The 15,850-nt window shown below is 46.2% G+C and overlaps 1 protein-coding gene across 2 annotated transcripts in view; it reads right to left on the reverse strand.

Moving 5' to 3' along the window:
* The window catches only part of NHERF1 (NHERF family PDZ scaffold protein 1), a 61,362-nt gene extending 45,786 nt beyond the window's left edge, over positions 1–15,576 (reverse strand). The window contains exon 1 of one of the 2 annotated variants that reach the window (XR_014508681.1): positions 14,419–15,170. Coding sequence is in view for 1 of the 2 variants with exons in the window: in XM_083430081.1 (XP_083286207.1) it covers positions 14,419–14,907 (489 nt within the window). In the remaining variant the exon portion in view is untranslated. Of the gene's footprint in view, positions 1–14,418 lie in introns of both variants that reach the window. The other variant, XM_083430081.1, reaches the window with a different exon arrangement.
* Positions 15,577–15,850: the final 274 nt, after the last annotated feature.

A 15,850-nucleotide genomic window follows, 5' to 3' on the forward strand; every position in this document is an offset into this window, starting at 1 on the left:
GACTACACAGTGTTTCCCTGAACTCAGTTGCACTTGAAGCGGATAGCAAAGGAGGTTCTCCCCGGCTCCATTGCGCTCCAGATGTGTTGACCCTCTGCAATTTCCCCCACTGCGGGTAACTTGACTGCATCATTTGTGGTAGATTGCAAAATTCACTCCAGTGCTGCTCTACACACCCAACTATTTCAGCATAACCCTGAGAGTCCGCACCCAAGAGGGTTGAGAAATCACAAGCTCCACAGCTTCAGCTCCACAGCTCCAATTCTTCCTTCCACTCTACTGCGAAGCAGAGCTCAAGCAATTGCCTGCAGGTGGGTTGGAGGGAAGAGCTCAAGCAAGCTCCCTTCATTTGATTTTGGTCCCAAGAATTCCAGTTCATTTGCTCAGTTGCAATTACCATTAACATCTAGAGTATCGAGCAGGGGAATAACCTTAAGACTGCCTTAAGATCTGAGAACATGACACATCCTCCTCGTATAAGTACAGATCCTCCTTACTGAGTGGTTGTCATAGCCTTAAAAGTGGCTCTACAGGGATATCAGCCAGTTTATGCCTGCCTCCCATGTCTTCATGGGAGGCAGGCACTCTGATAAGTTCAAGTCAATGAGGCAAACCTTGAGGAAAGGTTGGATGAGGAGGTCCCCAATTGCAGGCTGTAATGGCCCAGTCGGTAGAGCATGAGAATCTATGGGTTATGGGTTTGAGCACCACGTTGGGCAAAAGATTCCTGCACTGCAGGGGGTTGGACTATACCTGAAGGAGCATCTCCATCCCCATTGTTCTGCCTGGACACTGAGGTCCAGCACCAAGGGCCTTCTGGCGGTTCCCTCGCTGCGAGAAGCCAAGTTACAGGGAACCAGGTAGAGGGTCTTCTTGGTAGTGGCACCCACCCTGTGGAACGCCCTCCCACCAGATGTCAAAGAGAAAAACAACTACCAGACTTTTAGAAGACATCTGAAGGCAGCCTTGTTTAGGGAAGCTTTTAATGTTTAATAGATTATTGTATTTTAATATTCTGTTGGAAGCTGCCCAGAGTGGCTGGGGAAACCAAGCCAAATGGGAATGGTATAAATAATAAATTATTATTATTATTATTATTATTATTAGATGACTCACGTGGTCCCTTCCAACTCTACAATTCTATGATTCTAAGGTGACAACCCAGGTAACATTGCCCTGCAGGTAATAGTGGAGGTAGCTGATTAGTCCTGAGGCAATCCTGCATGCCCACAAGAAGCTGCACTCAATCTTGGGTGGTTCATCCTCGAAAGTTTATTATGATTACTAGTGCTGCTACTTCTATTACTACTGTAGTCATCCAGATACGGATGTCGTTGAAATTCAAGCAGCCCAACTGAATTTGCACAAAATTCGGTTTCAGCTAAGCAGACTCGCAAAACCATGCAACTCACATGGCAGCTGAGGAGGAGTTTAAGCCACTAGCCAAGAACCACAAGCCACTGGGCGCTATGGGCTCACCTCAAAATAAGCTGAGAAATGAATTTGGGCAGGAGGGGAAGTGTGCAGATAATGAGTTCCCAGAGGGGTTGCCGTGAACTGCACAGTAACGAGCCTCGTGGCCCAATAAGAGATGTACTTCCTGTTTGCAGGGAGGGCAGGAACTGAGAGGATGAACTTTAGGCTACCTTTAGGCACTGGAGTCTTGTTAGCATTTACCAGTTCAAGTTTCATGACAACACCTTTAACCGTCACCTTGACTGAAGAAACCATGTCCTGCAATCATCTGTCTATTACAAGGCTTTGCAGGGAACAAGAACCCGGAACTAAGGCTGTTACTTTGCTGTTTCATTTTAAAAGGCCCTAACGAGCAGTTTATTGAAACATATTTAGTTTCAAACAACGACTTGGAAAGCTCAGAAGAGGTCAGGTAGCACCCTAACCGGAATCGCATGCCAACAGGAGAAGGGGGCTTTCCCAAGAGGTCATAGATTCAATGTCCACACTGCAGAAGTCCTACAATCTCACCATAACCTGCCCTTAAAGCTACAAATCAATTTCCCCCAAGTTTATACCCTGCCTTTCAGATGCTGTTGGACCTCTACTCCCAGCAGCCCCCGGTCAGCATGCTCAATGGACAGGCACAATGGGAGTCCAACAACATCTGGAAGGCACCAGATTTGGGGAGGCTGCTTCAAACCATGATGGCCCAGCCTCAGCTGTCACAGGAGCCACATCCCCACATTAAGCAAATGTTCTCCCAAAATCGCAATGTCTCCAATGAGGAGGATGAAGGGGTACAAGGTACAGCTCAGTTCTGAGTAAAAGTGGAGGGAATAAAGTCTCACTAAGTTCATTGGGACTTCCCAGGAACACATGCACTGTATAAGATTCCAGCCCCGGCCAGCACCTTCAAACCACTAATCATTCCCTCTGCCCTTGCTTTGGACCCTGGAGGAAGAAATTCTGATCTCTTCTTCAGGATTCTAGAACAAACAGAAAAGGACCAACTTAGGACAGGGGGCCTTCCACCACCTGGAGTGCTCTATATCTCTGCAATAAGCGAAGTCATTTTTCTTTACCCTTCATGAATACACACACACACACAAAACACACACATACAAACACACCACCTACCCTCCCTAGGACTATTGCAAGGGGGGGGGGGGGAGAGAGATGATTCCTAGGGAATGATTAACAGGCTACCAGATTAACATGGTAGAGTATTTTGTGCAAATTCAGCCATTCTGCCTTGGTAACATTTTCCTTACAAGAAGCACTGCAATCCGAACTTGGACCCTTAATCAAAGCATTTTGCTGGAGGCATTCCACCCACGTCTTCCCAAGAAGGATATCTGTACCAGAGAGGATCCTTTTCCATCCCTCCACCCACCATTAATAGATGGTGGGGGTGAAGTACAAGATCTTCATAAATGACTCGCGCCAGATAAGGACTTCTATCTTAAACTACCCCTAATTAACACAATCCCTCTTATGGAAAGTCCTCATAGGAAGTCATCCTTCTGGCTAGCAGGACAAAAGGCTTGCTGACAGAGGATTTTGGGAAATACAAAACCGGAATTCACTATTAACTATTCACCTTCTGCACTGATTAAAAGGGTACACATGAGCAGTGATAAATTTAGGAACCGTATATGCTAAAGGTTACAAGCTAAATGCAGCATCAGTTCCTCAGCTGAATTTGTTTTGAATAAACTACTATTTAAATGAAGCAAAGTTCTGTCTTTACTGAAGAGCCTGATTTGTTTTTTGTTTACATTTAAGCCCTCCATGAGTTTTTCTGTTATAGTGCAGCTATGCCAATTAAGCATGCCTCAAACTGAAGCAAGTCAGCTAAGACTGATTTCCCACTTTTCCAATGAAAGCAAGGAATCCATGCTACAGTGGTACCTCAGGTTAAGTACTTAATTAGTTCCAGAGGTCCGTTCTTAACCTGAAACCGTTCTTAACCTGAAGAACCACTTTCGCTAATGGGGCTTCCTGCTGCTGCCACGCTACCGAGGCACGATTTCTGTTCTCATCCTGAAGCAAAGTTCTTAACCTGAAGCACTATTTCTGGGTTAGCGGAGTCTGTAACCTGAAGCGTATGTAACCTGAAGCATATGTAACCCGAGGTATCACTGTACTTAGAAGGATATGGCTCAGAGTTTAAACTCAACATGAAACTGGCTAAAGAGTGAACCACCAGATGCAACATCACATCATCAATAAGATTATTCCCAAATCAGAATCTGAAGACATCCCCTCCTCTACATCATTATTCAATTTAATCCCAACCTCCTTCTTATATGTCAAGCATGGAGAACCTGTGGCCCTCCAAATGTTGTTGGACACCAGCTCCCATCGTCTCCAGCCAACACAGTCAATAGTCAAGGATGATGGAAACTTTGGAGTACAACATCATCTGGAGGGCCACATGTTCCTCATAGCTGGACTCTTCTCCTTTCCGCCATTTTGGCCTCAAAAGAATTATAAGGTAGGTTGGGCTGAGAGATAGTGACTGATCCAAGATCACCCAAAGAGTTTCATGGCCAGTGTTCGAAACCAGCCAGGCGCCAGGCATGTTTTGCTACTGGTGCAGGTCTAATAGCAACTATATGGAGATTTCTCAGTGCCAGGATGGCAACCACAGTTTAAAAACTTCTGCCTTAATCCATAGTTAATACCATTTCCATTTCCACTGTGTGTTTTTTTCCTACTTGCATACTGGGACAAGTGAATTGTTGTAAGAGCAAGCTGCAGACAAGCAACGTAGTGGAAATCATAGAATTGTAGCGTTGGAAGGTATCCTGAGGGTCATTTAGTCCAAAATCGCCTGGTGAATATTCAATTTTAGTGACCACAACCTAGATTTCAGGTGTTATTTGGTGATGACCGGTTTGCAGTATATACCTGAGTTTCTAACACTGTATCATTGCCAAGGGAGAATTTGCATCTGGGTCCCTCTGGTCCTAGTCTATAAAGCACTATTCCACACTGGCTTTCATTAGCCTCTCCCAATACCTTACTCCTGCCAGGGAGGTTTCCCCTCCTGCCACAAAAAACCACGGCAAGCCTAGTTTCTTTCTAACAGTGGAAAAATTCCACCACGCTCTGTGCCTGCCACTCCTAGCATGGCGATCAGAAGGCAGCATCAATGTTCTAGGCTAAAGTCCAATAAGGAGAACGATTAACAAAGCTGCATATAATCATAAACTGAAAAGGGCAAGAAGTGATGGCTTAGCACTGACAGCAAAGTCCATTGACCCTTTTCCATCACTGCCCTTAAGATCACCTCCAGCACAAACAGCATCTTATAGAGTTGGAGCATTTAATTAAGAATGCCACACAAAAATCCCTCCAACTCTGCCTACAGGACTCACTCCAGCGTAAACAAACTGAAAGATATCTTCAAGCAACACTTCAGGGCTTTGGTCAGAAGTCCACAGGATGAGATAGGAGACGTTCAGACTTCTACATTGGATGTAGTGGGGGTGGGTGTATCAGTCTTCCTGCTATCATTGTTAAAAATGAATGTGAATCCATACCACACATGAAGGCCATTGTGAGAGTTTATCGGAGGATGCACCAGCAACTCAAATAAGCACAAAATCTGCAGTAGTGATTAGTGTGTTGGACTAGGATCAGGGGTCAGCAAACATTTTCAGCAGGGGGTTGGTCCACTGTCCCTCAGACCTTGTGGGGGGCCGGACTATATTTTTTTTGGGGAAATGGAACGAATTCCTATGCCCCACAAATAATCCAGAGATGCATTTTAAATAAAAGGACACATTCTACTCATGTAAAAACACGCTGATTCCCAGACCGTCCTTGGGCCTGATTTAGAATGTGATTGGGCCGGATCCGGCCCCCGGGCCTTAGTTTGCCTACCCATGGACTAGGACCTGAGAAACCCGGGTTCAAACTCCTGTTCAGCCATGAAACTCAGTGGATGACCCTGGGCCAGTCACAGTCTCTCAGCCTAATTTACCTCACAGGGTTGTTGTGAGGATAAAATGGTGAGGAAGAGGATATCTTGAGCTCCTTGGAGGAAAGGTGGAACATAAATGCAATAAGTAAGTAAGTAAATCACATGCATTGCACTTAATATCTGGATGTTTTGCTATTCAAGACAGCACCATTGCCCCTCCTCCCCTTTTTTGCATGCTTAATATCTTATTAAGAGTTCTGGAGAGCTTGAACCCTTGCTCACTGTTTTGCTACATCGTGGCTGATCTTAAAAATGGGGGACCTTTCACCCTCCACCAAAGAAAGCTTACATCCAGCAAACAAGAGATGCCAAGCAGCCTGTGTTCTTCTTTATCTCCTTGTTGCTGTTGATTAAATAGTGCAAATGTTTGAGCAAATTTACTACCTTAGTTTAGCCCTTTAGCAGCAGACCTCAAAAGCATCTTATGACCCCACCTGGGAATCAACAGAGACAGCTTTTATAAGGAAAGCAGGATAACAGATTAGCACCTCAAAGGCACAGCACAGGAAGGGAACATTTTAGGTAAATGTAGTTCTCACAGGGTTATTTAGCAGAAATTCATTAACAAGATTCAAGGTTATTAAAGGGCACAGCTTGAAAGGAGATTTCCTTCCTCTGTTCAGAGGCATGCTAATGGGGAGTGCTCCAAATCTTGCACTAATCCATTACTCTATTAACAAAGAGCATTCTCACAACTGTCAACAGGGGTGTCACCACTTCCGCAGAACTATTCTCAGAAGCCTGCTCCCAACATATCAATGGGAGGATCTAAAAAAACAACGGTGCTCTAGTATCTATTATTTTACCATCACCACCCAGGCTGCTTTAAGAAAGTCTGGTTAAAGGAGAGTTGAGGTTTAATGAGCTTGTACTGAGGGGGCATCGTGACCACGGCTCTCTGTCTGCCCCACTATTAAGTAAATATTTTGTCTTTCAAAAATAGAGCCTTGAATTTCAATATTCAGCTGACACAGCTACTGAAGGAAATGTCATTTGAGGAAGTCTCTGAGCAACCACAGGCCATTCTCCTCAACAGCAGCCTGGGCAAGAACTTTTCCTTTGACAATCTTCTATTCTAAGCCCCATGAATTAAGAGCACAATGCAGCCTTTGCAGAGCCTCACCAAAGGCTCTAGTTTTAGCTTTTTAATATGAAAAAAGAGCAGAAATCAAGGCAATGCACAGTTCTCAAATATCCCCCCCCCTCTGCTTTCCTATGTGAAAGTAGCCCATGTCTCAAGGCAGCCTTAATATAGAGAACAGTCAGCAGCTCACAATTCATCGCTATAACTGTGAAATCTTTAACAAGTAACACTCCTGCCCTCCATCCATAAAAATATTTAGATTGAGCAGTGATCGTAAAATCCCTCCAGGTGATAAAAATCAAGCTTCTTCAATTTAGTTAAATACAAATGTTCACAGGATAGCATATTCAAGCAGCAGTCATTCTTCACGGATAGTTTGACTATACAAAGAGGACTCAGGGGGGCCCTGTGTTGCAAAGGAAGATGAATGCTATTCACTGGGGCACTGTACACAACCCCAGTGCTGGGCAAGGCATGCTGACAGCCAGTCTATATTCTGAGCTCCGCATGCATTTCTGAGCAAACGGCAGTTCTGCTCTAACTATGGGTGATACCCAATTATTAGTCATGCTCAGGGCAAATCCATTAACTTAAGTCCATTGGTTTCAATGGGTCCACCCAGAGAATGACTAATGTTGGGTATCACCCATCTGCCACCCATCATAGATAACAGATTCCAGGGTGATTCACCATTATTCAAAATACAAACCATGATTTGGTGCTATGTGGTCAAGCCCCATGTTTGGGCACTCCAATTTCCCCACCGCTTATACAGTTGTACCTTGGAAATCAAACCGAATCCGTTTCGGAAATATGTTTGACTTCCAAAACGCTCGAAAACCAAAGTGGAAGCCCAGTCGGACGTTCGGTTTCCAAAAATAGTTTGCAAACTGGAAGAGTCACTTCCGTGTGTGCAACGTTTGGGAACCAAAACGTTCAGGAATTAAGTTGTTCGACTTCCAAGGTATGACTGTGTTATATTTGTGAACTATCTACACCATGGAGAATTGCTTATGGAAATGTACTCCCATGGAAAACAAAATTGATGATGTGCTGCAATTGCCCCGTTGGCATAATTCAGTGAATTATCTCTAGCTACTCCTCAAAGCAGGAGTGGGGAAGCTTTGGCCCTCTAGATATGGCTGAACTGCAATGTCCATCACAAGCATGCCCAGTGAGGCCAGGGATGGGAGCTGTGGTTTAGCAGAATCTGGAGAGCCAGAGGTTCTGCATACCTGCCTCACAGACTAGTAAAGGTAAAGGGACGCCTGACCATTAGGTCCAGTCGTGAGCAACTCTGGGGTTGCGGCGCTTATCTCACTTTATTGGCCGAGGGAGCCGGCGTACAGCTTCCGGGTCATGTGGCCAGCATGACTAAGCCGCTTCTGGCGAATCAGAGCAGCGCACGGAAATGCCGTTTACCTTCCCGCTGGAGCGGTACCTATTTATCTACTTGCACTTTGACATGCTTTCGAACTGCTAGGTTGGCAGGAGCAGGGATCGAGCAATGGGAGCTCACCCCGTTGCGGGGATTCGAACCACCAACCTTCTGATTGGCAAGTCCTAGGCTCTGTGATTTAACCCACAGCGCCACCCGCGTCCCTCATAGACTAGGCTCCACTTATTTGCAATCCAACCACTGGTTAAAGCATGAGTTGGCAAACTAAGGCCCAGGGGCCGGATCCAGCCCAATCGCCTTCTAAATCCGACCCACAGACAGTCCAGGAATCAGCGTGTTTTTACATGAATAGAATATGTGCTTTTATTTAAAAATGCATCTCTGGGTTATTTGTGGGGCATAGGAATTCGTTTTTTTCTCCCCCCCCCCCAAAATATAGTCCAGCCCCCCCTTGTGGTCTGAGGGACAGTGGACCGGCCCCCTGCTGAAGAAGTTTGCTGATCCCTGGGTTAAAATGTAACTTCATGCAGCTTGTCAGCTATAATCAAAACACAGAAGAATACACATATTTACAGAATGTATTTACCCCCAACTAGCATAGCAGTTGCGTAAACATGTGGTGCTCTTACAAGTGTGACACTTTGAGATGTAATCTGAACACTTGGGAGTTGGGAGTCAAGAAAGCAGCTTAATATCCTCAAGGAGTGTGTGGATGACTCAAGTCAGTCACCTGTACCTGTTTTAATGACAGACAGCTTTCCATCAAGCACTTGAGAAAGTCTTGCTGCAGCATGGATGCCTTTGTGTATCCTCCCTCTATGGCAGGTGCGAGGAACCTTTGTCCCTCCAGCTACTCTTGAACTACAACTCCCATCATCCCTGGCTACGCTTGCTGTGGCTGATGGGAGTTGTAGTTCACCAACATCTGGAGGGACAAAGGTTCCCCACATCTGCTCTATGGTGCTGCCATGGCAGGGCTGGCCCCGTGTTCCAGGAAGGAATTATGTCAGGATAACCATGTCAGGGCATGCTCCAGAAGTATTGTAGGCCGGGGATGGGGCACCATTTCCCATCATCCCCAGTCAGCATAGCCAAATGGCCAGAAATGATGGGAGTTGTAGTCCAGCAATATTTGGAAGACCACCAGTTAGTTGCCCCTGCTTTTAGGCCATACTTGGGTGAAGCCTTGAAGTGGTTTGCACTTTCCAAATTTTCTAAAATTGAGGGCACGATAATTCCACATGTTCCTTGGCAACTGACCCTTCTGTTTCACAGGAGTTAGTTGTTCCTGTAAACCAAATCCAACTGATACAGCCAGTGAAGTTGAATGGCAGATTAAAAAGAGTACTACTTTACACAGTTAAACCACGGGGGGGGGGGGGGGGAATGAACGAATTCCTGTGCCCCACAAATAACCCAGAGATGCATTTTAAATAAAAGCACACATTCTACTCATGTAAAAAACACCAGGCAGGCCTCACAAATAACCCAGAGATGCATTTTAAATAAAAGGACACATTCTACTTAGGTAAAAACACGCTGATTCCTGGACCGTCCGTGGGCCGGATTTAGAAGGTGACTGGGCCATATCGGGCTCCTGGGCCTTAGTTTGCCTACCCATGGTTTAGACAAATGCATGGAGGACACAGCTATTGAAGGCTACAAGCCACAACAGCTATGCTACTCCTCCTGCCAGAGGCCTATGAAAAGCTGTTGCTGGGAATTAAAGGGGATGTACTTCTATAAACTGAATAAATAAGAATAATGTGTTTGTGGGAAGGTGGCAGTATTGTTTCGTTGTTGAATTTTTCTTTTAGCTATTTGCTTTATGTTTTTACCTTGATTTTATTATGTGAACCGCCCTGAGGTCTTGTGATGAAGGGAGGTATACAAATTTAATAAAATGAATAAAACAATAAAGAAATAGGAGGGCAGAGCTCTTCTGCTTGGGTCCTCCTTGCACAGGGATCTGGTTAGCTAATGTATGAACAGGATGATAGACTGGCCTCATTCAGCAGCCATCTTCTTATGGCATATAGTAGTAATATGTGCCTTGCCAGTGCGTGCCATTGCTCCAGAGGCCTGGCGTCTTGCCAGCCTACCCGCTTCCAGAACCCTGAAGGTATAATCCCGGAGTTCAAGGCAAGGAGGTGTCAATGCACCAGCTCCCCACCACAGCAATAAACCTTTCGGTAAGCAGATTGAGAATTTCCCCCAAGACTCTGATTCCTGCAATTAGTGTCAACCTCCCATGCAATGCAAATATTACTTTTTTATGTGCCAGGGCTCAACCACAGAAACTGCTTTCGACACAAGGGCTGAAACCTGGAATATGTATAAGGGAGTTACCATTGACCTAACTGCAGTCTAATTGTTGATTTCATTACCGATTCTCAGCCAACTACTCCAACATTTAAATGCTGCTGCTGTAACATCCTTAATAGCGGCTACCATTTTATTTTGCAGGCTTGGCACTCAGTGCAAGGCAGGAAGTGAATTAAATAAAAATAAGCACTTTAGAGCCTTTGCAGAGCTCCTCTCCCAACTGCAGCTTGTCTCCACACACTTGTTTAATATACTATACGCTGAAATCCAATATGGCTGCTCCATTCATGGAACGGTTCTTGATCCAGTAGAGAACTTCTATAATGTAAGAAAAGGCGGTGGGGGGGGGGTGTGATTTTGGCTGAATCTCCTTCCACCTGCACCTGTCTCCCCACAATGTCACCTTCCTCAATGTTCGGGTGGGGGGGTTGTCTCCCAACCCTCTGAAATATATTTGCCTAGGCCTGCCATGGAAATGGAGAATCAGACAAAATCACATCACCCTTTTCTTACATGTGCCATTCAGTAAGTGGAACAGCAGCACTGGCTTTCACCTATTTTCATTTTTGTTAACCCACTGCTACACCACAGGGTCTCCCATCCAAGTTTTACTTCATTAAAAACACATTTGTTCAAAAGTTACACCAGCTTTGTCCACTGCCATAATACCTCAGAACGATCACTCCAATCCTCAATCCCTCGTCACTGTCTTGTTGGGTTCCTATTAAAGGGTATCTGGAGAGCCAACTACTGATCTGGTTTACCAGTAGTTAGGCCCACACCTGCTTAGCTAATCAAACCATTTCCTGGGCCTGGTTCCCCACACACTTGCAGAGCAGGCTTCCCCTAAAGCACAAGGCAAAACATCTGCACTGGTCCGACACAGCAAAGCCCTCTCTTTTTGGAGAAGTTAAGGACTGACTGAAAAACCACGTGTGGTGAAATAAAAATCACACCCCCAACTGCGCCACAGATTTCTATGCAGCTATATATTCAACAAGTCCAGAGACAGACAAATTTCAGGCTATGTATTCATGGTAGGCAGCTTTCATAATCTTCTGTTTTTGACTAGTATCCTGGAGTTCCAGCTGCAAAATGGAGGAGGGGGATACAGAATTAAGAACCAGGTACCTTTGAGGACATTTCTCAGCCCAGGATTTGGTTTTTCAGTACCATAGCAAGAGTTCACAGTCCTGTCACACAAAAATCCACTCCTCGTTTTCCCTCCCCCACTTCAAACTCTCCTCAAGTCAGCAGCCTAAATTAAGGGTGGGGGAAGACAGCGTGAGAAAGCCTTTTAGTTGTTGCTCCTGTTAAACCACAGGGAGTCAAAAACACTTACTAATCTACCACTGGCTCCCAGAACTACCTTCTGACCACTTCTGATAACAATGGGCAAGTTTGGAGAAATAACTATTTCAGATGTCCTAGGGATAGAAATGTTTCTCCACCAATGTTATGCAAAAGCTTCTTAAAATCACTCCAAAGCAAATAAATATCCCCCCACTGTTCCAGTTCTTATATATTCAGTTCCAGTTCTTAACGGCCTCTTCTCTTCTCATTCTAGTGCTGATCCTTTGCCAAGTCTGATATAAAAATGCTTAACAGCACCATCCTATGTTCAATGGAGTTTGCTTCCCAGTTAAGTGTGCTCAGCAGTGCAAATTTTCTATCTTTATTTCTACTATCAAATAAGGTGGTTTAGTATTATTATGACTATTTCCATTTCACACACACACTAAACTGAAGGCGACAGGTAAATAGCAACTTCCTCAAGGCTGCACAGGAGAAGCACATCTAGGATCCTCCACCCAGATCCAAGGATACCCTTTAAGCCGCTGGACCATTTTGACTCTGGTTTGAGCCTGCCCTGTGGACAAAGGGCTGCTGCAGAGCAGCTTTGAGCTACAATCATTAGGACCTTGCTCATTTATGTTAGTAGATCATACTCCAGTGAAAATATAGGTAGCCTTTGTAATATTTTATAAATGGTGAGAGGAAAATATCCAATAAGTGAAAACAAGGGGAACAGATGAATGCTAGTTTCTCCATACCAACTAGCACTTGATTAATCATACAATTAAATATTCACTGATCAGGCCTTCAAGGCAAGATGTTATTGGCTTAGCCTGTAATTTGAAGCCCAGATACTTGGGAGGAAGCCCCACTGAATTCAATAGGACTTACTTCTGAGTAGGCGTCTTTAGGATTGCACCACTAGTTAATTTTGTTGTGGCTGTGCAGGACTAACTAAAATGTGCTCGCTAACTAAATTTCGGGGGTGTTTCAACATTTAAAATGTTGAATTTTGTGTTTTGTATTGTTGTTCAGCGTGCTGTGCTTCCTGCAATGTGAGATTATCTTTACAAAAGGAAAAGGGATTAAAAAGATTACATGCGTAAATAGTTATCCCATTTTATCCTATAAGGTTCAGCATGGATGCAACAAGTATGGTTCCTTTATTTAGTAATATTTTTCAACAGGCATTAGATTCCCTCATTTGAGTTACTGGGGGAAAGTGTGAGAAAAAGCAGCAGAGTGAGATAAAGGCCACAATCCTATATCCACTTGTCAGGGAGTAAGCCCAGCTGAATACAATGGTGCTTACTACCAAGTAGGTAAGTAGAGGATTGTACTGTAAGCCACAAGCAAAAGAATGCATATAGCAATATCAAAGATAATCTTCCCCTAACTAATGCCCCCTAGGTGTATTTGATGGACTGCAATTCCCATCATCCCTGACCATTGGGCCATGGCTTCTGGGTCTGATGGGGGAAGGGTAGTCAAAAAACCTGAAGGCACCAGATTGCGGAAGCCTGCTCAAAGAGCGATTTACAAAAAGAAAAAAAGAAGAAAAGGTTTCATCTGAAGCCAAGATTGTCGTCTGCAGTGAACCTCTGCATGTATGGAGGAAATGACAGTTTTGCTGCGCTACCATAAGAAAAAAACCACAGTTCAGGTTTATACCAGAAAACGAATTTGAACAAGTCGAAGAGTACCAGCAAATACTGGGAAGGTTCTTTCTGCTTCACCGATCTAACGCTAGAACAGAACGCGAAGAAATTTACCACCCCCCCAAAAGAAAGTCTGGCACTGCTTTTTAAAGGAACACCTTGAACTTGCTCAATTACACTAGATTACAGGAGTGCCCAGTTTCCTGCCCACTGAATACCACCAGAATATTTTTGACTAGAGTCTCTTGCAGAAGACTTATTTTTCTGCCTCTGGCAGAGGACATACTGCAAGGCCTCTAATATTTGGAGGGGTGTTTTGTTTTGTTTTTTGGTTTTTTAACCCATCTCTCTGTTTAGCTCTCAATAATTCTCTGCAAGCCAAGACTCAGCAGCATTCCGGACTCATGTGGGTGCCAGCAGGGCTGGCATTCAGATCACACACAGCGGAAGCGACCCAGCTTTCAAGAGGTCACATTTCATAATGAGAGAGGGAGGAGGAAGGGAGAGGGAGAAAGCAGAGCCGAGTTATTCATCAGCACCCAAAGAAAAGTTAGCTGAATCACACCAAAGAAATCTTCGGGAGATGGGAAGGAAATACTGTAGTCTGGTGTTTCAGACTATTTATCCATCAGGAAATACATAATATAAATAAGCTAAGAAGCCAGTAGCTGCATCTATACAAGGAGTTACAGCCAGGCTGCAATCCTAACCGCTTTCCTGAGAGTAAGCCCCTTGAATGGAACTTGTGAGTAGGCACAGTTAGGATTGGAGCCCCAGTTTCCCTATGTTTAAGAGACAGTTTGTTTTCCCCCCGCCCCGAATCCACCCCAGGTCGTTGTAGGAGTTAGGGTCGCCACCACCCACGGCAGCGACAATGCCTGTAAGAGCGAAGCGACAGGCAGAAATTCAGCTGGTGCAGCGCGGTTCCGCCGACCGCCCCGGCGGGAAAAGCCTCGGGCGTTGCGAGAGGAGCACCCATTCAAACTTTCTTGCCGGTGCAGTAACGGAGAGACCCTCACCGGTTGAACTTCTGCCTGCCACTCCGTTGTTTGAAAGGCGATTATCTTCCCTGACACAGCCTCTGTTCTTTTAAAGCTATCCCCCCGCCTCTCCTTCTGCTTCTCCCAGCCTCCTTCCCCCGCTTCCCTTCCCACCCCCCTGGGGCTTTCCTCAGCCCCTCTTTCCCGGGAGTGACCTAGATTCTCACCCGCTGGGCAGCGTGGTTCGCCTCCTCCTTCTCCTCCTCCCCGTCCGCTTTCTTCTTCTTATCTTCCTCCGCCACGTCCGGCTCCCGCTGCGCAGCCTCCCGCGGCTCCTGGCCGCCGCTCTTCGCCTCCTCCAACTTCTCGTCGGGAAGCCCCCGGACCAGGTCTTCGGTGCACTCGAGGCCCAGCTTCTGCAGCCGCTCGTCCGTCGCGGAGTCCACCACCAGCAGACGCACGGAGCCCGGCGAGCCTCGGATGCGGTTCACCACCTGCTGGTGGCTCTCCTTCTCCACGTTGTCGCCGTTCACCTCCACCAAGCGGTCCCCGGCCCGCAGCCCGGACTTCTCGGCCGGGGAATCGGGCTCCACCAGCCGGATGAACTGGCCCACTTTGCCTTTCTCCCCGTGCAGGTGGAAGCCGTAGCCGTTCGGCCCCTTCTCTGGGCAGCACAGCCGGGGCAGAAGCTCGCTCCCTCCCCCGTTGTCCATCATGCTCTCCGTCCCTTAAGGCTGCTCGGACGCCCCGGGAAGAAACTCGACGGCAGGCGAGTTGTGCAGAGTTGCCTGCAAAGTGCGATAATAGTCCCGGGCAGCAGATCCCTAAAGGACGGGCCTGGGGAACTTCGGAGCAGCAGCAGGTGTTCCCCGGGGCGGGCCCGGAACGCTCTGCGGGCAATAGGATGCTGATTGCGAGTGTAACAAATAAGCGCCGCTCCGCCAATCGCAGCTTTACTCGGGGTCTGAGCGTTCCAGAACCTGTCATTGAGATTTTACCAAGGGGGCGGGCGCAGCTCCCAGAAGGGTCTATTTTGGACCAATGAGATTCGGGGAAAGCAGGAGCGAATACGCCCTGGGAACGCCCCTCGAAGGCAAAGATAGGATCGGAAAGCTGGAATATGCAAATAGCAAAAAGAGGCAGCTCCGCCCCTTCCTTCTTCTTTAGTTATCTTGAGCGCGCAAAAATAAAATAAAATGGTTTTTTCTCTCCCTCCTCTCGCCCAGGAAGGCGAAATGTTACAAAGCGGCAAAAAAACGAGACTTCTGTAAGGGTTGGGCGCTTCCTTCCATTGGGCCTCAATTATATTAAAAGGACAAGGCTGGAGCGATCTGAGCAATCAAAACTTCATCTTGGCGTGTGTGTTTTCACTATAGACTTGTAGGAGAGGAGACAGAGGTTCCTAGAAGGGAAACACACACACACATCAAGGAAGTAAATTCATAGACTCTGGCCCCCTGAGTATGCAGCTACTCAGTTTTAAAAAAGTAATTGTGACCCTCGCGGTCCACTTGCATTTGGATTACAGCTTCGTGTAATCTGCTCAGTCGCCAATTAGCTGAGTGGCTTTAGCAAGCCGGTGGAAGCATTCCCCGCCCGCTTTTCAGCGCAGGACGCAAGAGAAAGGGAGGAGCCCAGTCGCTCCAAAATCTGAAATAA

Source organism: Podarcis tiliguerta (assembly GCF_965153285.1).
Source record: "Podarcis tiliguerta genome assembly, chromosome: 2".
NCBI lineage: Eukaryota > Metazoa > Chordata > Lepidosauria > Squamata > Lacertidae > Podarcis > Podarcis tiliguerta.